The sequence below is a fragment of the Protopterus annectens genome, chromosome 4.part0 (genome assembly GCF_019279795.1).
Source record: "Protopterus annectens isolate FY-2018-M chromosome 4.part0, PAN1.0, whole genome shotgun sequence".
Lineage (NCBI taxonomy): Eukaryota > Metazoa > Chordata > Ceratodontiformes > Protopteridae > Protopterus > Protopterus annectens.
In genome coordinates, this window is record NC_056733.1 from 791945232 (window position 1) to 791969026 (window position 23795).

General features: G+C 40.3%; 1 protein-coding gene across 12 annotated transcripts in view; it reads right to left on the reverse strand.

The window, feature by feature from the left end:
- The window catches only part of LOC122799590 (RIMS-binding protein 2-like), a 2967700-nt gene that overhangs the window by 509981 nt on the left and 2433924 nt on the right, over nucleotides 1–23795 (reverse strand). For all 12 annotated transcript variants that reach the window (XM_044068753.1, XM_044068745.1, XM_044068749.1 and 9 more), the window contains one exon: nucleotides 5441–5596. In XM_044068753.1, coding sequence (XP_043924688.1) covers nucleotides 5441–5596 — 156 coding nt within the window. The remainder of the gene's footprint in view (nucleotides 1–5440; nucleotides 5597–23795) is intronic.

The window sequence follows — 23795 nt, forward strand, 5'->3', positions numbered from 1 at the left end:
CTTAACCATTACATCAACCCTCTAACCCCAGAAGAAGAACAGATTCTAGGGAAAGAGGTATTTGCTTTAAGATCTTAAGAGTAAAGTTTATAATTATATAGCACATATAAAAGAGGTACAAGATTCACTGAACACATTCAATGAAGTACACACTCACAGCTCTCAATCTCTTGGCTCAGGAAATTTGGACAAAGCCAAAAATAATGTGGGGACAATGGGTGAAAAATAGGGACAAATTTTAAATATTACTCTTATAAACTTAGAAAGTTACTACAATAAAAGGTTTTGTAAGCATATATTTTCTGAAGGATATTAAATCTGAAACTGGAATGACTGCAGTTAGTGACTTTATTCCTAATTAATTTGCCAGAAAACCACACATTTTATGAAGAACAGATCAAAAATATGAGCCAGAAATCTGGACATTATGTGAAAATCTGGACAGTTGAGATGTATGTACGCACTGTAGGAAAATATCATCATCACATGTAGGAAAATCTTCTTTCGGTGTTTTCCCGGTTAAGGGTCACCACAGCAGATCATCTGTCCACCCATGACTGGCAGTGGAGTTTTTACGGTGTCGAGTTGCCAGCCTAGCATCCAACCTTCCACAGAAGGCACACACATGCATGCACGCATACATAGGGCCAATTTAGAGTGTCCAATCCACCTACAGCATATCTTTGGGATGTGGGAGGAAACCGGTGCACCCAGAGGAAACCCACGCAACTGCAGGGAGGACATGCAGACTCCGTACAGAAAGCACCCCAGCTGAGAATTGAACCGGAGAACCTCTTGCTGTGAGATGGCAATGCTAACCGCTGCACCACCGTGGCCACTCATCACATGTAAGAAAATACAGTGACATATTAAATTGCAGTAGATGCACTGGAAAGCAGACATGAAGATGAAGACAAGAAAAGGAAGAAGAAAAGCATGGCAACTTCAGGAAGATGTACATTTACACTTAAGGAAATATTTCTTCACATAAAGATTAGTATGACTCTGAAACACAAAAGGTCAAGGTCATCCAAAAGCATATCAGACAACTGGAAGTTTAAAAACTGCAGTAAAATGAGGCTCTTGAGGGAATAGGGCTGGACAGGTGTAAGTAATGTAGCTGCAGCTCTCAAATTAAAAGAGTTGCAAGCTATCTTCCAGTGATATATCATATGTTCACATGAAAAAGACCCGACTCTGCACTACTCACCAAAAGGAAGATTTGTCGCTATGGATCATGACATAAAACTGGAAGAAGGCAGGCTCAGAGTTGTAATGAAGTGATACTTTAATAAATAAGCAAATGCATTCTAGAAATTGATCTCGGAGTTGAAAGGATAAGTGTATGAGAAATAATTCAGCCACTTCACGTGTTACTCTGGTAGAAAACATGGCAACCACTTCTGTTTGCTCTTGTGTATCTTTGTACAGTGAGGGTGAAGGTATCAGCCTCTGACTGAGTTATTAGGAATAAGCAAGCAGTCTTCTTCTTTATTATTCCATAAATTAGTGAAAAAGGGGACATCCAAATGAAGGCTCAGATCAGGAAATAAACCAGTTGCAATACTAAACTCATCTTCACATCTTCATCAGTATTAATATCTTCATCAATATTAATTTGACAAAGTTTGAACCATTTAAATATAACGCCAACAATGACTTCATCTTAGATCACCTAAAAATGCGTGTAAACTCTTTCAATTCAATACCAGCAATGATACCAACTCATTCATTAACTTCCTTCAGATAATGCTTATTTTTCTGCTCCCTCCACCCTAGAAACTTGCCCGATATTGCCACTACCTTCACCCAACTGGCCTACTCATTCAGGTGGAAAGGGACCAATATATTCCAGGGCTAGTAGATAGATGTCCGAAAATCCTAGCTCTTCATTACCCATTGAGAGTTGATTGTTAGGGAGAGGGCAGCTTGCTGGTCCTGTGGGGGCAACCTACCCTCTGTCCATGGGAGTAAACCCGTCCCCTCAGTTACTCCTCCGAGCCCACAACTGCTGCCTCTCAAGAGGAAATGTGCATCTGCACACCAATTTCCCTTCAGTTACATAACACAAATGCATTATGGCAGAGAGGGCTTTGCTGGCCGAGACCTCCACTAGATGAACACCTAATGTTCCTGCCATGTGTCAACCCATGTGGAAAGCCACACCTACCTCCTTCCCCCAGGATGGGCAAGGTGACAGCAGTCACTCACTCCCATATACTCTTAACAATCTCCTACAGGCACCTGAGCTGTTAATCAAATTACGGTCACTTGTGATACAGTCTGGGCTTTCTCCCAATATAATTTTATGCGGTCTCATTTCTTTAGATAATATTAACACATACATTGGAATTAGATTATTATAGGTTCATAGGTAAATACTAGGCTATCAGTATGCAGACTATTACAAGACTAGCCAACAATCAGAGATCAGAATCAAACCCTGTATCTTCTATCTATAAGGTAAAGACCTTAACCATTTTGCCAAACCCACGACATATTAACAGAAATTTTTGACAGTCAGGCTTCATGAAGACCAGGAGGGCATAAGTTTGGCAATCAAAGCTCTGAACCTGTGAACTTAAAAACTGAAAGAGTTATGCTTGGGCTACTCATTATAAGTTTAATATTGTATAGTTCCAATCACTGGTAAGCCTAGGCATTCAGTCTGTCTGCCCTTTGATATAATAATTTTCTGAACAAGTCTGTAGCATTGGTTCCACTAGTAACAGGTCAAACTGATGTACAAGCATGGGCAATTGGTACAATATGGGGTGGGGGTAGAGATAGACATCAAGCACACCATGGGGGGGGGGGTCTCCTTTGGGAAGTGAGGGCCTTTTCCACCATACTGCTTTTTTTTCTAGATGAGTGATTTATCTACAAGCAAGCAGAGTATGTACTGGAATGCACTCACTGATCACAATTTTCTGGTAATAAATCTCAGTGCAACCTCCTTGTGAAGGGACAGGGAGAACATGATATGTGCATAGGTCAGAAACATGACTGTCTTCACAGGAAAGAACCACAGATCTATGTTATCATAGGTGGATTGCATTAGTGAGGCTTATAAATGACACGGAAAACCGAAAATAAAAATTAAAACTGACTTTTCTAACTAATCTGGGGAACATGTACCAAACAGCTGTTCAATACACCAGTACTGAGGCTGTGACGTGGAGAACACACAGCAAATGAAATGTGGTAAATGGGTGTGGTCTGCATGAGAAAAAGGAAGTGATGTAATAATGGCTGACACAGAGACGGAAACAGAATATCCTAAGGGGGGCTCATTCATTACAAAAGAATGGGAGTAAGATTTGTTTAAAGACAGTTTTGCTAGTAATAACAAACAAGCAACAAAGCAAGACAAAGAACCACATGAAGGAACACTGAAATGAGCAAAAATGATGCAGCAAGAGGAAAAGTCTAACTTGCCAAGCTGATTATAAGACTGCAGGACCCTTTACAGCTAATAAAATGGTTCTGCTACATGTAGTGCACAACTATAAAACTAAAATAGATGATTAAAATTAAGACAGGCTTTACTTACTAATGATCAAGTTGAAAGGCAATTTTATTGTCCACAAATAACGGTACAGTACAAAAAGGACATATATGTCATAAAAGTCAGTGGATTTATTCAGACGTTACTCTTCATTACACATAACATCTAGTGGCTGTTACAGCAGCAATGACATACGCTACTCATATCAGGATGCTAACAACAGAGCACACACAATAAACATGGTGCAATATACTTATAACTATTATAATCAGGGTATGGGACTCAAAATGTTCCATACCATGCACAGGTTTAGCTGAAAAAGCTAGGCATATAATACTGATCAGGATTATCACATGCTTTATCCAAAATCAGAAACAGAGTCTGGACACGTGTGTGCAACAAACATTTGCACTGAAAGAGGTCATTACAACCACAAGATAAAGAAAACAGAGAGAAAATCTAATCAATGATAGTAGTGATACATACATTTATTAAATGCATATTTAAATTTAGACTGTACAACAGCTAGATGCCTGGATCACAATACAGAGGACATGAATATACTAATTTACATTAATATTACATGTATTTTATAAAGAGAAGTTGTGTTCGGATCAGGGCTGCCTTTAGTCAACTGGTGCCCTAGGCAAAAGGGTTCCACAGTGCCCCCAGCCTTGTCCAGCTACACCATCCAGATTACTTTTTTTCTCTTTTTTTCTCAGTTTGTCTTACTTTTCCGTTTTTCCTGTATTTATTCAACACATTTTAAAGAAACAGTTTCTTTACTACAAAAAAGTAAACAAATACTGGAAAGTGCCCCTGCTAGAGTAGTGCCCTAGGTGGCAGCCTAATTGCCCTATGCTTAAGGCCAGCTATGGTTAGGATCAGGATTTCAGTCATATGTAACCCTCATTTGTTATTCAATTGTGGAAACACGAAAATTCTACTTATTTACAAACACTAATCTAAAGACCTGTGGAATGGTCATCATGATTTGTATATCATATGATCAAAAATTATTTCATTTTACACTTTTCCCATGAAGCACCTCAAAATATTACTTTGTTAGTTAAATGCTGTTAGAAAGACATATGCAACAGATATGAGGATTCCAGTTTTCAATAACCAAAATCCTTTTATTTTCTTTTACGAAACAGATTCATAAATTCAAGAAAGTATTTGATTACTAAAGAAGTAATTCATAACTGAAAAATTAAATGTCATAACCCAAAGCCACTGTTTAAATGTCTCTTGCTAAATACTTTACAAAGGTATACACTGAAAATAGTTTGATCATAAATGTATAAAAGTAAAGCATGCTTTCAGCTACTATACTGACTATAACAGAGTAAAGTGACTTTTAAATTAATCATTATGCATTGAGATTCATCAAATGCAAAGCCCAGCTCTGAACAGGCATCACAGTACTATGAAAGTTGGCCTTTTGCACTGCCAATGTTTATTTTCATAAAGTTAAAACTTTAAGTTCAAGAAAGAAACTTTTACACCCAAAGCATCCTCAGAACAAGAACCTTTTCTGTGGCATGATGCGGAATTTAACTTTGGAAGCAGGGGACGATCGCAACAAACCTTTTGCTGTATGCTTGCATTAGTGAAAAAAATGATATTAATTAATGGTACTTCCCTGAAGCAGACAAAAATATATATTTTAAAGAAATTTAAGCAGCACTGGTGGCATACTAACTCTATTGTGCGTTTATATCTAACAGTAAACGTACAATTTCTCTGATAACGTAGCTACAGAAACATGCCTATATTTTGGTCTAAATTCAGGAAGAAGTTTGACCCATGTTGTCTTCAAGGGTAAAGGGAATACCAAGATGGATGTGACATTGGAAGATGTTTATGCATTTGCATGAGGAACGCCATTTTTACCCTGGTCAAAAGTAATACTCACACACTTATTCTTACCTTAAGGGCATTATGCGATGTGACACTTCTTCGTCTTCCGCCATCCTCTAGCTGCATTTCGGAATAAAGCTCTTCCTCGTCCTCTTCCATGATGTCAGACAAGTCTGACCCCCTGCTGCTCTCTGTTTGGTAATCATCCGCTTGAAAGTAGTGGGACTGTTTTTATTTAAAGAGAAAAACAAGAAGAAAGAGGTAAGAAAACTTGGACACCTTGAGCTTAAAAAGGAAAAAAGGAAAGTGTAAACGAGAAATAAATAATATGACAGTGTCTGGAAACTGAGCTCAGGTTCTGCATAGTTGCTTTCCAGCTAAGATATTAATCTAGGTATCATAACTTTCCCACATCTGTCTTCACGTACTACAGCATTTTAGAACAGCTCATGTTTCGTCCTATGAAAGCGGGACATCATATAGGTGTGCTTAGTATTTCAGCCTCTGCTAAAGGCTGCAGGATGAGCACCAGCATCTTCTAGGCCTGAAGGAAAACGTGTTTTATCAATATATGTGCTCAAACATGCATGCATTTATATTCACAAAATGCTTTTATACAGTAACATAATAAAATAGCTCAGGTATATTTCTTGCTGAATTTCATGCAGTATGATAACATAAGTAGCCTGTAGAACATTGCAGGATTAGCAGAAGGATTCATACAATATGGAAAGATGCCCAAACAATGTAACCACACTGATAGTTTTTTTATAAATAACTTTATACATTGCCAACATATTAAATATACTTAACACATATTAAACAGTGTTGTGAACTATAAACACATTTCTATTTTTCTTCTAATTATAACTTTCTTTGCACAGAACCATTATAGCCACTCCTACTTCTGATAGTTTAGATACTTTGTTTCCTTTTTATTATCCATCTTTATTGTAGCTACATTCTTCGTGTTTACGTCTTGATGACAGACGTCTTGACTGCTCAGTTATGTTTATTCTCTCTCTTCCTTCCATTTATAGTGCAGACATTATTTGTTGCTATATGACTTCCTTGATTTAGCTCCTAGGCTGCTTTGTTCTTTTCCAGTCTATTGCAGTACAGCTTGGGGTTATGCTCAGTTTTGTCTTTCTTGTTATTGTTTTTTTTCTTACAATTGGGAGTAAAGTAAATAGTGTAAGAATTGTTTCTCTGATTCACCTATAATGTAACATAAACATACTCTGCTAATTCTATTTGCCTGTTAAATATCTGTAGTAGCATTTCTTGGAAGGCTTTCTTAAAGTTTATCAGCTAAGGGCATGTCCAAAAAAATATATATTTCTCAGTTCCCTGCTTTTCCTCCCTAGAACTCCAGCAAAGGAACACTTCTTGCAACCTACTTGAAATGTAAAAAAAATAAAAGTGTAAACAGTTCTTGTCAAAGGTTCTAAAGTTTCTACATTTTTTGGCATATTTCAGTGCTAGAAGTAGCTTAACCTAATTTTCCCAACTGAAGTTAATGTCGATTCTCTTCTTCCAATCTAATTTCATCTCTGAAATGTGTAGTACTTAATAATTTCTTAACATCAGCTTCTTCTGTTCTGGGCTTCAGAAGAAAATTTGCCCAACGTGAAGTCACATTTCCTTTCTCCCATTTACCCTTAAGATGTTTAGTTCTGCTTAAAGGTCATGATATCTCAGCCTATTGTTTTGCCGAAATGTCAGACTTTTATCTTGCTTTCTCCCAGACAATTACATTTTCTCTGCTTTCTAACTGTTCTCAGTTTGTTCTTCACCACTCCACTCCTATTCTCCCTCTCCTTATTCTTTGGGGGTTGGTATAATGGTTAAGGTGTTTACTCACAGACACAGGATACAGGGTTTGATTTTCACCTTTTGTAAGGAAAATTGGCTAGGCTTAAAATGGCCCAAAAGGGCAGACAGACGAATATATACCTACGAATCTATGACAATAAGCCTTCCTTACAAGAGGGTGGTGGCATCTTATTGCTACTGGCAAGATTTGTCATCTCCATACCTTCAATTATTTTTATTTTATTATATCCTTATTTTATCAGATATAGATCTCATCTGGTGCTTATTGTCAACCTTTAATCTTACAAAGCTTTCAGATTTCTCCCTTCATCGGTATTTAAAAAAAAATCTTTTGGCTTTTCCCGGTTAGGGGTCGCCACAGCGGATCACCAGTCCGCTATTGATTGGCAGTGGATTTATATGGTGTCGAGTTGCCAGCCCAGCACCCAACCTTCAAAGAAGGCACAAACACACACACACACATTCACGGACCAACCTGCATGTCTTTAAAGTTCAGTCGATCGCAGGGAGAACATGCAAACTTCGCACAGAAGGCTCTCTAGCCAAGAATTGAACCAGAGAACCTCTTGCTGTGAGGCTACAATGCTAACCGCTGCATCACTGCAGCTGATTTAACATACCAAATTCAAATTACATCACAAAACATAACCTCCAATCAGAACACAGTATTAATTAAGTTTAGTACAAGATTTAAAAATATATTCACTACATACATTCTTGATTCTAAAAGTCAACATTAAAAACTACATCACCTGATATTTTCCCATTCAAATATTAACTGAGCCCAACTTTGTTTAGCTTCTAATATCAAACAGGATTAGGTTTTTCAAGATAGTATAACTATCTAAACAGATAAAGGCACTCAGTATAAGAATGATTTCAAGTTATTTTGTTTCTGCTTCAAAATTGCTTTTAAGCTAACAGCTGAATTTATGCCAGGTTCATGAATGGCTTGTAGCCATAAAATCCATTCACATTCAATGGTATCTAATTTATTATTAAAATCACCACCACTAGAGCTTTTTGCCAATACGTAAATAGCCCTAAAGCTAAATGCATGATCATAGTCGGGCACATGCTTAGCAAGAGAATTTGTACTAATGTTCCTCCTTATGTCCAACTGGTATTCTGTGATACATTCTTTTAGCTTCCTGGTATTTTTTCCTACATAAAGACTAGTACACTTTGAGCAAGTAGCCAGACAGTCTATGTTGGTGCTACTGAAAGTGGTTGTGCAATTAAAGTGATAGATCCTTCTTGCAACAGGATGGAAACACTCATAGTTACTACATATTACTACACATTAATTTGCAACAAATGCTATTGTAGCAGGGAAAAGTGCCAACCTTGCTATTAGATCTATGTGTGGTAATTTGCTTAACATCTTTGTAACAAAGATGTTCTTAAGGTTCCGGCTGTTCTTATATGTAAAACTAGGTTTATTACCAATTATTTGCCTCATTTCAGGTAGAGACTGTAGGGTTGCCCAATTATCTGAAACATCTTTCTTACTCCATCTGTTCTTCTGTTAAAAGTAGTACTATACCTTGGCCCTATTTTTCATTATTCCCAAAAGGCATGGGCTCTCGATTCTTCCTGTAAAATAGGGTTTTGCAGCTCCTTGTCTATCACCAATAACTTCACATTTTAATCCTTCTAGCAGTCCACTATCATGATCCCTATCTTTAAACTCTTCTATCATGTTATCCATCTGCTTCATGCAAACATTTATATCTGTGTTCAATCTACTGGTCTTTAATAGTTGGCTTTTTGCAATACTTTTAAAAATATGATTGGCATGCATGCTTTTCTGATGAAAATATCTATGAGCTCATATTTCTTTCCTATATATGCTGGTGGACAAACTATCTTCATATTTACCAATTGTAACATCTAAAAAAACAAATTTCTTGATGGGAGTAATTAAGCTTAAACTTAAGAAAGCTAGCAGTATTGTTTAAATATCCGACAAAGTCAGCCAGTTCTTGCTCACCACCCTCCCAGATAAGGAAGACATCACTGACACATTTAAAAAAGGAATATTCTTTGAAAACTGAGAGCTAGAACTAAAGACATATTCAGCTTCCCATTGATTAAGGGCCAGGTTAGCTTCCGATGGTAGTACCCATCGCCATATCCGATATCTGATGATAAGTTTGATTTTCAAATATGAATAAATTACTGGTCAATACAGTTTCAATCAACTCACATATAGTTTCAATATTTCTTCCAGTTAGAGTACTATTACCACATAAAAAAATCATGAATTGCTTCAACCCCATACTCTTTCAGAATAACTCTGAACAGGAAATTGATATCAAAAGTTACAAAAATATAATTGGCGTTTTGTTTAGATTGAGACCATTCATAAAATTTACATAAAAAATCCACTGTGTCTCGAATGTAACTCTGGACATTAGACACGTACTGACTCAGAACCTCTTTTAAATATATAGAAATAGGCTCAGTCACCCAGTCTCTTCCTGATACTAAGGGCCTCATAGGTGGAATTTACTGGTTTTATTGCAGTTGACTCAATTTACTGACTTCCAGGATCCTTTTTTTCCTTCTCTTAATGTCAGCCTTGCAATTTACAAAAAAATGTTCTGTCATAAAGCTTTATAGCAAATTGTTTTATATGTCAGTCATAAATAATCTGTTTTCATTTTCTTGTTCTCAAATATAACACCTTATGACATTGCTATTCTACTGTGCAGTATTTCAATATCAGGTGTAAAAAATCTTTATCAAACTGTGACTAACTTATATTGACCAAAATTTTATTTATGCTTATTGTCTAAAATGTATTAACTATTATTTTGCTGTTTACTTGTTTTATTGTGGAGCTTTTCTCCCCAGGCCTCTGATGAAAAGGGACAGCTTGTCTACCCAGTCATACCATTCCGGTAAACAAATGCAATAAATAAATAACAAATAATTGCAGTCCTATCCTGATCTTTGATTTCATATTGAGACTCTGAAGTCAATTGTTTTGCTTTATTTAGGCAGTATATCATGGGATAGCAACATTCCTTTCCATCTTGCCTCCTACTTCAGACACTGAGCAGAATACAAAAGTCTTGATTGTGTTGGCATGTAGGAATTTTGCAGTTCTGGCACTCCCAGTGCCCGTATCTCAGCTGGCACTGTTGATTTCACCTGCATGAACCTAGCATGCTTCCCATCCCACTTAAACTAAGAAATTTTATTATCTGATGTTGTTAATCTTCTTTCCATTCATCACTGATGGTTTCCGGTTCCGAGCCCCTCAGAACCATGTCGGCCTAATACCAAGCTCGCGTACACCAAAAACTCTTGAGCTAAGCTGTTATCCACAGTGCCCTTCTCCCTGTTACCCCAGATCTCATTTGCTGCATAGCCATATAGCAGCATTTCACCAAGCTCTCAAGCTAAGTGTTATTTTTCTTGCCATTTTTTGTATTTTTGGATATTTACCCCTTCTAGTTCACTCGTTTTACTGTTATTGTAACTTTGCTAACTAGCTCTACCCATTGGATAATTATTTTTACCATCGTTGGTACCAGGGACGTCGGGAGGCATACGCACTGTACTGATTTCAGTACAACTTCTTTAGAAGAGGGGGTAGCTTTTTTAATTAAACAAAAACACCATTGGCTCCTTTAAGGATGCTGAGCACTCACATCACCTCATGTCCGGCTGGCTGCGAGCGGGAAAGTAGCTTGAATGGAGCAATCGTGAACGGCTGGCTGCGAGCGGGAAAGTAGCTTGAATGGAGCAATCAGGTAAGGAAATTAGCTTGAATCAGGTGTATGTGTGCGTGTGTGTGTGCGCGCGTGTGTGTGCGTGTGTGTGTGTGTGGAAATTAGCTTGAATCGGGTGAATGTGTGTGTGTGTGGAAATTAGCTTGAATCGGGTGAATGTATGTGTGTGGAAATTAGCTTGAATCGGGTGTGTGTGTGTGTGTGTGTGTGTGTGTGTGTGTGTGTGTGTGTGTGTGTGGAAATTAGCTTGAATCGGGTGAATGTGTGTGTGTGTGGAAATTAGCTTGACTCGGGTGAATGTGTGTGTCTGTGTGTGGAAATTAGCTTAAATCGGGTGAATGTATGTGTGTGGAAATTAGCTTGAAGCGTGTGTGTGTGTGTGTGTGTGTGTGTGTGTGTGTGTGTGTGTGAAAATGCCCCCCCACGTAATACACCTGCTGGCAACAGGTGTTTAGGCTCACTGGTGAGAACTGAAGTTGTATTCCCCAGCTGTGGTGAGAAGTGAGAACTGAAGTTGTATTCCCCCATTATTGTTTGTGTTGTTTGTCCAGGTTTTCTGTGCTAAGAGGTTGAGAGCTATCTAATAGCCATTAAGTTTCAGTCTTCCTAGTTTTCAAACTGCTGATTTAGCATAGTGGTATGTTGCACTGACTGTAGTGCATATGGTTCTGGGTTCAAGACATGCTTGGTGGTAACACAACATTTTATTCTAGCAACTTTCCAAAATTATACAAGCAATGTTGAAAATGTGTCCCTGGTTTTTGGGCTTTTGTCCCCCCCCCAATAAATGCTGGCTTTTTCCAGATTTCTTGTGCTGCAAAGTTCAGAGATACAGCTGAGTGTCGAGTACATTTTACAAGGAGCTGAAAGCTACAGGGGAACTAAAGTTTAGTGCTGCTTATGCTGAGTCTGCTTGTATTGTTAATAGCACAACAGGTAGTGTACTTGCTTTTGATGTAGAAGGCTGTGGGTTCTTCCCCCACAGTAGGTTGATGCATTGCTGATACTGCACTGTGTTGTAAAGGGGGTGGATGCTGTAGTCCTTTTTGGCGAAGATATCTAGTAGTAACTATGAACCTGTTATCAGTTTGCCATCCATTCCCTATTGCAATATTATTACTAGCGTACATTTTTTTTAATGCAACATAGGCAATTTATTCCTCAAGGGCAACAGGCACTTTATTTGTAGATGAAACAATGAAATATAAAGTTGTTTGCAAGCAGCAACCTCTTCATTAGTTACAGATTTCTTTAATGTGGAATTGTGTAGATGGTTTAACTAGTTCAGAGATTGTGCATATTTACTGATACTGGTGGACTGTAGAAGTTTGAGTAGACTTTTATGATGGAAATGTTCTGAACTGGGCTATATTGTCATTATTGGTGCATGCATTTTGTTTCATTGTTTACTGGAAAAATGTTCAAAACAATAAATTTAAAACGCTCTCTAACAACTATACTGTATTGTACAAGGAATATAATTTAATACAATCAGGAAGGTGTATCAAAGAGCACATGTATGTTTCATGTGCAAGGGGCCTATGATTTGAAAACAGCCCAAAGTTAATCTTTATCTGCCACTGGCAAAATGTATTTTATTTGAATGTGGGTTTCAATGCTGTTTCAATGAATGTGAGTTTCAAGGGCAAAGAAGTTTTAATGCTAAGTCTAGTTTCTTTGTGAGACTGCATTGCTTTGTTTAGCAGATATTTATTGGTGTTCGTGCTGTAAAATGCAAAATAAAACTTTTCTGGCAAATCATTTAGGAACAAAGTCACTAAATAATGATAGACATTAAGTTTCAGACGTCATATCCTTCAGAACAATGCATGCTAAAGCAAGACCTGTTATTCTATCAACTGTCTTAAGTTTATACAAGATCAATTTTTAGTACTGTTTGTATATTCCCCCAATATATTTGGCCTTGTCCAGATTTCCTGCATTAAGAGGTCGAGAGGTACTTGCAAATAAATCACGTTATAGAATTAGGAATATCCAAACCTCTCAACTGTCCCCAATTTTGGCTCAAAATGTTGCTCTCCCCCTAATAATCCCTCTGCAAAATAGCAATTTTGGAAGAAAACGTGGGGGGTTTACAATTACAAATAACTGTAATGATCACAGTTATACATTACTTTTATTTCAGAAATGCATGTAGATTCTCTAATTTTGTCAGCTGCTCAAGTTAACAGTGCTCATATTAAAATGGTGTCCCTTCTTTGACAGATTCCCAGCTGTATTGTCTGGCAATTTTATATTTTTGCATCACATTTTTGGTCTGTTTTTCATAAAATTGCAGTTTTCTGGCAAATTAGTGGCAAATCATTAAAGACTGAAGTTAGAAAATAATGGCAGATATTTGAGTTTCAGATTTCATAACTTTCAGAAAATTCGTACTAATGCAAGACCTACTACTATTCTATTAACTTTCTAAGTTTATAAGAGCAATGGTTAAAAAAATTGTCTTTATTTTTGGGCCTTTGGCTCAGTTTTATTTATGGGTTTGTTGCTCTAAGAGGTTGAGAGGTGTGTCATGTGTGTGTGTGTGTGTGTGTGTGTGTGTGTGTGTGTGTGTGTGTGTGTGTGTGTGTGTGTATGTGTGTGTGTGTCTGTGTGAGGTAGGTAGGTAGCATACCTCTCAACTGTCCATATTTTGCAGAATGTCCAGATTTTTGCCCCATATTTTTTGTCTGTTCCTCATAAATTTTGTGATTTTCTAGAAAATCATTGAAGGCTGAAGTTGCTAAATAATGACAGACATTTGAGTTTCAGACTTCATGTCCTTTAGAAAAATTCATACTAGCACAAATCCTGTTATTCTAGCAACTTTCCAAGTTCATGAGAGCATTATTTAATATCTGTCCCTGTTTATTTTAGGCTTTGTCCATATTTCTTGCACTAAGAGGTAGGTAGGGGTGTGTGTATGAATGAAACACCCTAGTTAGGGGTAGCAGGTGGTTAGTAATTTACTCAAGATCAAAACCTGTACCTTAGTTACAGAAAACAAAAGCATGAATCCTCTACCCCAACTACCATGCTGCATTTTTCAAAGAACTGATTTTCAGGTTCATTTTCAATTCAAGGAACCAAGTTTGACTGAATCTATATTATGTTACTGAAGAGGCATTACAGTGAATGCCTCTTCATCGACACTAAAAGAGCAAACCGTGAATTACAAGAATGGCCGTAGCTTGGCTGGGGAGGGGGGTAGCAGTTTGAGAGCTGTGAGTACAAATTTGAAAATCCTAGCTACACCCCTGGTTGGTACGCCCTCTCCTTACCCTTGTGGTATCGCTTGATACCATCGTTGGTATCTTCTTTCCTTTTCTTCTTCCTTTTCTTGCCTTTTTAGGTCTTTGATATTCTTGTTAACTTGTGATTACTGTGTGTGTGGAAATGTCTGATACAAAAGGGACTTTGGGGTTTAAACATTGCACCTCTTGCAATGGTAAACTCCCAAACAGCGACTCTCATGAGGACTGTGTTTATTGTCTGGGGGTTTCTCACCTCTCTGTTAAACCCCCTTGTCAAATTTGCCAAAGTTTTAGTCAGCGGCCGATGAATGAAAGGAAAAATAAATTGATTTTGAAAGGCCTTCTTGCTTCTCCTTTCTCAGAGGCCCTTTCTGTGTCGGAGGTCTCAACCCCTCCAATAAAGGACAAGAAATGTCCCCATTCTGATCCCTCTTCACCGGCTGGTGATAGGAGTAAGACACATAAACATAAGGCCCACAAAACTTCCTTGGAGCATAGATTTGCTACTTTGGCTCCAACTACTACTACTGTTCTGAGCTCTGCTCTAATTACTACACTAACTCAAGCCATGGACATTACTGGATTTTTGATGCCACCCTTGGCACTGATCTTGCCTTCCACTTCAGCTATGGCACCGACCTTGCCTTCCACTTCAGCTACAGCACCGACCTTGCCTTCGACTACAGCTACGGCACTGACTTTGCCTTTGACCACACCAAAAACGGTTCTGACTCATGCAGTTTCTTTGGAACTGATGACATCAACTCCGAGTGCCTCTTCGGCACCGAGTCCTTTTACTACTCCACTGATTCCTTTGCTACCTGTCTCCAAATTAGAGACTACAGTGCCACTAGCTCAGACACCATGGACCTGATACTCCCCTTCCTTGGATCCGTTCCTGAGTCAAATGTACAGTCCCTTTTTGGACCAACCAGACTCCCCTTCAGGAGTGTCCACGAGGTCCACCAGGAGTCTATCTGAACTTGATGTGGTGCACCTGTTGGATCAGCTGTTGATGGCCAGAGGGATACCAAATGTTCCTAAGACTCATTCCCCCTCTGGGACTTGGATCTATCTCTCTCAGGACTCCGACGTATACTCCTCCTTCAGACCCATCAGTTCCAAAGCCCATTGCTCCGACGTCCTTTGTGGAACCCTGTTCCTCAGTGCCAACAGTGATTGTCACTGAGGCTTCAAGGCCACCCCTTTGGCTTTTGGTTCCAAAGGAACCATCCCTTCTTCAGACTCATGGTTGGGGGGGCGGAATCCTCAGTCCAGGGCATGGTTCCGAATATTTTATCGGTCCCGCCCTCGGATACAGGGATAATGTCTGCCCCAATCCTGCTTGATGCTCCATCCCCAGGAGTGGGTCCAATGGAGCAGGGTGTGACTCCAGTTCCGAGGTTATCCTTCTCAGTTCTGAGCTCCCACTCCTCTTTGGGTGGGCCTGCTTTTCATGTGATGGAGAGGGTGCTTGCTTTGGGAAGTGCTCCTTTGATGTTGGAACTTCACCCTGCTCCCTCTGAGCTGCAGCTACCATGAGTCACCTCCCCAGGACACCAGGAGGAGAAGCCTCAGAAAACCCCAGTTAGGGGTACCCATCCTTCTGAGTCTTCCTCAGATATTCCCACTGAAGAACCTCCTCGGAAGAAGGCATGCAAGAGGAAGCACACTGGCTCTCCTGAAGAGTCTTTGACAGAAGACATGGACTACAATGATGGAGAGGGTTCCCCATGGTCACCCCCAGATGATGTCTCCTTCGGAGACATCCTGGAACTATTAAAACAGAGGGGTGGCTGGAAGCCCTCCAACCCTTCCTCAGAGGAGTCCGTGTTCCTGCAGGCTTTTTGCTCCCAGCCTTCTACCTCTTGGGTGACCCCACCTGCCGATGAATTAATCCAGCTCATCATGCAGCATGCTTGGCAGAAAGCTAACTCAATTGAGGCCCTTCCTCGAAGACCTGATAAGATTCCTCCCCCCCCGGAAGCGTATCCACACTGGTCCAGAGGTTTGCCAGTTGACGCTATTGTGGTGGTGGCGGACACTAAAAAAGATCTAGTGGAAGAAAGTCCTGCTGTTCACCCACCCAACAGGGAGTCCTAGGCTGTGGACAGGTTGGGGAAGTGAGTTTTTGCTTCAGTGACCTTTGCTGTTAGGTCCCTGAACTACTTGGCACATTTCATGAGGCTCCAAAGAGATTTCATTACTGAACTTTCTGGATCCCTCACGGGTCAAGTTTCTGACGAGGCTTGGAACAAGGTTGCCTCTCAACTTGCCACCCTTGAATTTATTTCTAATTCATCCATAAGGCTGCTCTCCCACACAACTGAAGGGGTGGCTAGAGCTGTGGGTGCAGGCATAGTCATGAGACGTCATGCCTGGATGTGCATCTGTGACCTCGCAGACTCCTTCAAGTCCTCCTTTTTGAATGCCCCTATTGAACCATCTTCCGTACTTGGTTCTAAAGTGAAGGACACACTGGCCAGATGCGAGCAAGATGGAAAGACTCTGTCTGCTGTTGGTCTACGTTTTTCCAAGCCTCAGCATTCTTTTTCCAGGAACCAGAGAAGTGAGAAAATCTGGCACAGGAAATCTCAGGGTTCTTTCCATAACGCATGTGGCGAGGATTCCTCTAGAGGCAGAGGGGGTTCCAATGGTAGAAGACACCCCTTTAGGGGCAGAGGGGGTACCCAAAATCAAGAGTCCAGGGATTCCTTCTCTGGGCAGTCTTATCAAAGCTCCTGAAGCGTTGCCCGATTCCTTTCCTCTGGAAGCAGTCGGGGCTTGTTTTTCTCTGCACCAAACTGCCTGGCATTCTATTACAAATGATTGATGGGTGCAGAGAATAATCTCCAGAGGCTACTACATTCCTCTAACCTCCCATCCAAAACCTACAAAAAACCTTCCCAATGTTCCACCCAATCAAAGGGAAGAAGCAGCTTCAGAGATAAGAAAGCTGTGTCAAAAAAGAGTCATCCAACCAGTCCCTCCAGACCAATGCAGATCTGGGTTTTACTCAAGATTCTTTTTGGTGCCAGAAAAGACCGGGGACTGGAGACCCATTCTGGATCTCAGCCATTTGAACAAATCAGTTGTACAAACTAAGTTATGCATGGTCACTATTCAATCCATTCTCCCATTTTTAAGGGAGGATGTTTGGATGTGCTTGATAGACCTCAGGGATGCATATTACCACATTTACCACATCAAAATGGACAAATGCTCCAGGAGTCTCCTTCACTTCTGGCTAGTAGCCAATCGTTACCAGTTCTGAGCCCTGCCATTCGGTCTCTCGATGGTCCCCAGAGTGTTCACGAAATGTCTTGTAGTGGTGACAGCTTATCTGAGACTTCAAGGATTCCAGGTGTTTCCATATTTAGATGATTGGCTTCTCTCCACCCCCACCAAGCGTCTTCTGGTTATGGTCCTTCGATACACCCTTTCACTAATGGAGTCCCTAGGCATCACAGTACACTGGGAGAAATCCAACTTAGAACCTACCCAACAGCTGGAATTTATAGGGGCAGTTTTCGATACCCGATCCTGCCTGGTATCTCTGCTGGCTCACAGACTTCAGAGGTTAAGATCGCTAGTGCGTGTGATACTCTGTCAAAAAAAAGTATCAGCAAGGGAAGTTCTCCAGGCTCTGGGGTCCATGGCTGCAGCTATTCTGATAGTTCCTTTGAGAAGGTTACACATGAGACTGTTACAATGGCTTCTATTGTCCCAGTGGTTTCTAAATCATCATCCCCTAAACTCACAGGCACTCATAACCAACTCCTGCAAGCATAATCTCCTCTGGTGGGTGAGGCCAGACGCAGAACTTTGGTGTCGCCCCTTTCAGATCCCACAATCCAATGCCATTATGACCACAGATGCTTCCCTGATAGAGTGGTGGGACCATTTTCAGGGAAAGACAGTCCAAGGCACGTGGTCGAGCTTAGAGGCCAACCTGTATATCAATGTTCTGGAGTTAAGAGCGGTGCTATTAGCGTTTCAGGCATTACATCCACTTCTTCCCCCTGGAATGATTGCAGTTCAGTCATACAATATGTTAGTAGTCTGGTACATCAACAAGCAAGGAGGAACCAAATCCTACCCCTTATTTTGAGAGGCCATGAGAATTTGGCACTGGGCGATAGCTTCCAACCACTTTCTTATAGCAATGCACATCCCTGGGAGTTCCAACATGATTGCAGACAGGTTGAGCAGATGCATTCTCCATCCTCACGAGTGGTCTCTCAACCCCAAAGTGACGGCAGAAATGTTCAGCCAATGGGACCAGCCCTGCTGCGACCTATTCACCTCCCCTTCAAACAACAAATGCAGCAGCTATTTTGCCCTCTTTCCCCCAGACGGGGAGTCCCCGAGAGACACTATGATTCACGATTGGCCCATGGGTCTCCTCTATGCTTATCCCCCAATTCTCTTGATACCTCTGTTCTTAAAGAAAGCCACTTGGTTGAGATGCAAGGTGATCCTCATTGCCCCATTCTGGCCTCATCAAGTGTGGTTCCCCTTCCTCCGGCCTCATCTGTTACAGCCTCCATGGATCCTGGACACTCATCCAGACTTAATTTCTCACCTCCAAGGGTTGACTCACCCGAATCTGTCCACTCTCAAGCTGATGGCTTGGCTTCTCCACTTCCACTAGTCACCAGGCAGGAAGCCCTTTCCTCACCTGTTTGCGATATCATTCAGGCCTAACATAAACCATCCACCAGAAAACTTTACAGAGATAAATGGAAAAGGTTTTCTCTTTGGTCTAAAGAACGGATGCTAGATCCCTTCTCAGCCCCGGTCTCTGTCATCCTTCAATACCTTTCTGAGTTCTTTGAAAACGGAGCTTCAGTCTCTACCATACAAGTCCATTTAGCAGCAATTTCCAGTTTTCATAACGGAGTACAGGGCATCCCAATTATGTCCATCCGCCTGTGCAAAACCTTTCTCAAAGGGGTGTTTCACAGCAGACCTCCAATAAGACGTCCCTTAGAGACGTGGAATCTCTCTCTAGTACTGCAGTCTCCCTCTCAACCTCTTTTTGAGCCTGCTGCAAAATGTGATATCACATTTCTCTCATGGAAATCTCCCTTTTTGGTAGCTGTCCCTTCAGCTAGATGGATCTCAGAATTACAGGCCTTATGCATCAAGAGACCATACTTGATATTTCATAAAGACAGAGTATTTGTAAGTATCTGTACGTACTAATCCAGCCTTTCTCCCCAAAGTGGTTTCTGATTTTTCTGTTTACCAATCTATCGAGCTCCCAGCATTTTTTCCGAACTATTCCAATAAAGGAGAATAATACTGCCTGCACTCCTTGGATGTGCATAGGCAACTACGTTTTTACATAGACAGGACTAAATCTATATGCAAGACAGACCAACTTTTTAGTTCCTTCTCTGGCCCAAGGATGGAATATGCTGTGTCAAAAGTCACTATATCAAAATGGCTCAGATATTCATACAAATGAGCCTAGACCTCACAATATCAAAGCACATTCAACTAGAGCTATAGCAACCTCTGTAGCTTTTCACTCCAGAGCCTCTATGGATGACATTTGTGCAGCAGCCATTTGGGTTAAGCCACACACTTTCATCAAACATTACAAGTTGGATATGGTCTCCAGGGGAAGAGCGGCCTTTGGTTCAATGGTGCTCAGGAATGTTCTTCCATAAGGGCCACCCAGGTTTCTCAGGTAGTTTGGGATTCTGTCCCATTAGTGATGAATGGAAAGAAGATTAACAACATTAAATAAAGACGTTATGTCTTACCATAATGTTCCATCTGTGTTGTTGATCTTCTTCCATTCATCACATCCCACCCTCCGTCCCCCACCAAAGGCTCCTGGTGGATCTTATGGGTCCTTGTGGTGTTTCAGGGTTTTTGCGCGGAAATGGCCTCTGCTTTACTTCTACATGTCTTATGCAAACTCAATCTGAGGTAACAGGGAGAAGGGCATTGTGGGTAGCAGCTTAGCTCGAGTGTTTTTGGTGTACACGAGCTTGGTATTAGGCTGACATGATTCAGAGGGGCTCGGAACCGAAACCATCAGTGATGAATCGAAGAAGATCAACAACACAGATGGAACGTTATGGTAAGACATAACTTCTTTTTTCATTGTCAGCATTAATTTCTGCTCTGATGGATCCAAACAAGAATGTTGTACAAAGAGTATTAATGAACTATAAACATTTTTACAGACTGTACCTTATGATCCAGGTTTGTTGTCATTAGTTCATAGGTTCATACTAGGCTAATGGCCCTTGCGAGCCATTGCAAGCCTAGCCAATTATCCCTTGTGAGACTCAAACCCTGCACCTTGTGTTTGTAAGGCAAACCCCTTAACCATTAGGCCACCCTCCCAACACTCCATACTTTCAGTCAATTACCTTTTGCTTCATGTCTTTCCATGTTTCCTTCATTGCTTTTTGTCAAGTGTTCCTCCAATCACACCAAGTACTTTACTTTTGTATGCTGTCATAGGTATGGATACCTTTGTACCAATTTGTGGGCTGGACAACAGTTAACTGACAAGGCTTTGTTTTCCTCTCACTAAATTTATACCTTGACAAGATCTGAACATTTTGTAACAACTCATACACAGTAGACACATCTTGTTCTAGATGGGTAAGATAAAGTAATACATGGCCAGAAAATAGTGCAAATTTTGCCTTGTTTCCCTGACCAGTCATACCTGTTAATTTCTGAAAACCATATTTGAATGGACATTGGTTTTATGTTTAGAGCATATAAGAGTGGGGACCAATGGGCATCCCTGTCCTTTTCCCCCTACATAGGCCCTGATAGCCACTTAGCTATTTTTATACTCACTAATGAATGCAGGGCTGGTATTAATTTTATTAGTTTTTCTGGGAACTCATTCATTCATCAGTACTTCCAAATGTTCTTATCTAAGCCAGTCAAATACCTTTTCCATATCAAGGTTGAGAGTCAGTAGTAGTTTCCAATTTTCTTCAGAAATGTTTTGTACCAGTATCATTTTATTGATACTATCATTTATCTGTCTGCCTCCAGAAATCCACAATGATCTAGGTCATTCATGCTCTGTATATAAACTTTCTTCTTAGTCCTTTTGTAACATATCTTGTATTACTGACAAGGTTCTAATTGCACCCTATACATAATATGCCTTGATTATAAAGACTTAGCTCACTTAGGACTTTCTTTAGCTGCTTTTGTTCAGTTCTGCTCTTGGGGGGATATATTTCTTAATACACAAGTTACTCAGTTTTTCCTTCTAGCTAGCCTCTCAACAGAACATACCTAGCTTCCTTGTCAGAATTTTCCTCCACTTTTACTACTGCAGTTCCTCTGACAATTAAAATTATTACCCCCCCTCCATGTTGCTCCTTGATTACTAACAAAGACCCCCCCCCCCGGAATCCATTTCTTACAATATCATTCTGCTCCATCTGCTTGAAATGTATCTTTTGTTGTTGTTTCAGCTTTTCCTGGTTAGGGGTCGCCACAGCAGAACTCTGGTCCGCTATTGATTGGCAGTCAGTTTTTATGGTGCCGAGATGCCAGCCCGACACCGAACCAAGGCACGCCTATTCACGCATGCCTTTCAAACACCACTCGACTGTGGGGAGGACATGCAAACTCCACACAGAAGGCACTCCAGCCGAGAATCGAACAGGAGAACCTCTTGCTGTGAGGCGACAACACTACCGCTACACCACCGCGGCTTTTACAAAATGTGCTTTATTTTTCTTTGCAAACATTAATATTTTGTTTCATTTAACATGGTCTGTTACTCCATTAACATACAAGGATAAAATCCTAAGGGCTTCATTAATAATTTATTTTGCTTTCATATGGTTTTGTATATAATTTTCAAAATTCTCCCTTTCTGCCTGCGGCTTAAATGTGATTAAGACTTCTAAATACACCACACAGCACGCATTATAGCTTTTGCTTTTATATGTCTGTCTCTTTCTAATTTGTATTCTATGTTTTTCCAATCCCTTTTGAAAAAGTAACAAGCTATATAAAACATTTGACACGATCTTCCATGGTAAGAGCAAGTGCTCTTAGCCGATTGCCTCTTCTACAGACTCTTCTTTGAAACTTCCTGAGCTATTGTTTCCATACATTTCTGAGTCTACATACCTACAGAGCCATACTCTCTTCTACACAAAGCGCATTTCATTTTCATTTTAATCAAATGCATTTTTAAACATCCCAGGCATATGTTTGTTCTTTTGCCATTTCTTTTTCCCTTTGAATAGATTTTCCATGTTTAAGAGCCATCTCTTTATTAGAGACTAGATACACCGTATTACTACATCCATGTAGGTGTCATATTTTTCAAAACACACACGCATGCATCGACATGCGTGAATGGGCGTTCCTTCGTTGAAGGTTGTGCGTTAGGCCCAGCAAGCCAGCACGTAAAACTCTACTGCAAATCATTAGCGGACCGGAGTTCCACTGTGGTGACCTCTAACCGGGAAAAGCGAAAGGCACAAACAAACAAACACATGCATGCATGCACCCACCCACACACACACACACACACACACACACACACACACACACACACACACACACACTGAGTAGGTACATACTACTATTCTCAAGCACATGCAGCATTGCACTTTGTTTGAGTTTTTTCTGCTTGTTTATGAGAAGCTCTGTTCTTGGAAGCTCTCCTACACTTTGTCAGTCATTTCAGCTTGTTTACCAGTTCTTGGAAATTCTTTCATTCCCTTTCACATTGCTACTTTTAGAATTTGCAATTACTGGTTTACATGGCCCCTTTAAGACTCCTAAAAAACTTAATCAGTTCTTATAATAGTAGACCTACATCTCTATTTGTCTGGACTACTCAGTTTACAGTTAAAATGGGCAGTAGCTGGCTTCAATTATTCCCAGAGAAATCGCTGTTCTAAGCCATGCAGAATCACAGCTTTAACTGCCAGTTCTATCCCTTCATTTAAAGGCACTCCTGCTGTACCACCCTTGTTCTCCGTGAATAAACCAAAAAAGAATATACAGTACTGGTACTTATCAATTTTTGTCCTTTTTAAGCCAAATCAGTAAAAAAAATATTTACAGTTTCACACAAGTTAATGTCCTTGTTAAAGTTTGAGAGATCTGAAGTCTATTTTATTAGGTTAAAAAGACCTTTCACCCCATGGTTACCTTGGATTACAGTTCCTTATTTGTTGTGTCCACTTTTGTAGTTCTGGTAATGATTATTCACTGTTGGCAAAGCTTTTTTTGCCTTCCTTATAGTTTCTTTTTGAAGACTGGTAAAGGCTTCATTGGTGTTCTTTCTGGTGGGACCTTCTCACAGTCACTTTGCACTACTGCGGCCCTTTTCACAATGACTTTGCACTGCTGTTCCATGTTTATTCTTAGTATCTCCAGGAATTCCTAGGCTGTCTCTGTGCCACAAAAAACTCGACTGCAGCTGGTGTGGCTTCACAATCAAGAGGATTCTTTGTGCCTCTGGGAAAGAAGACTTGCAAAACTGCAGGATAAAGCAATTTAGACTTCACTTCTTTGCCCTGCACCACCTCACAACAGTGATAAATTCTTCTTCTTTTTTTGTTTCAAGTG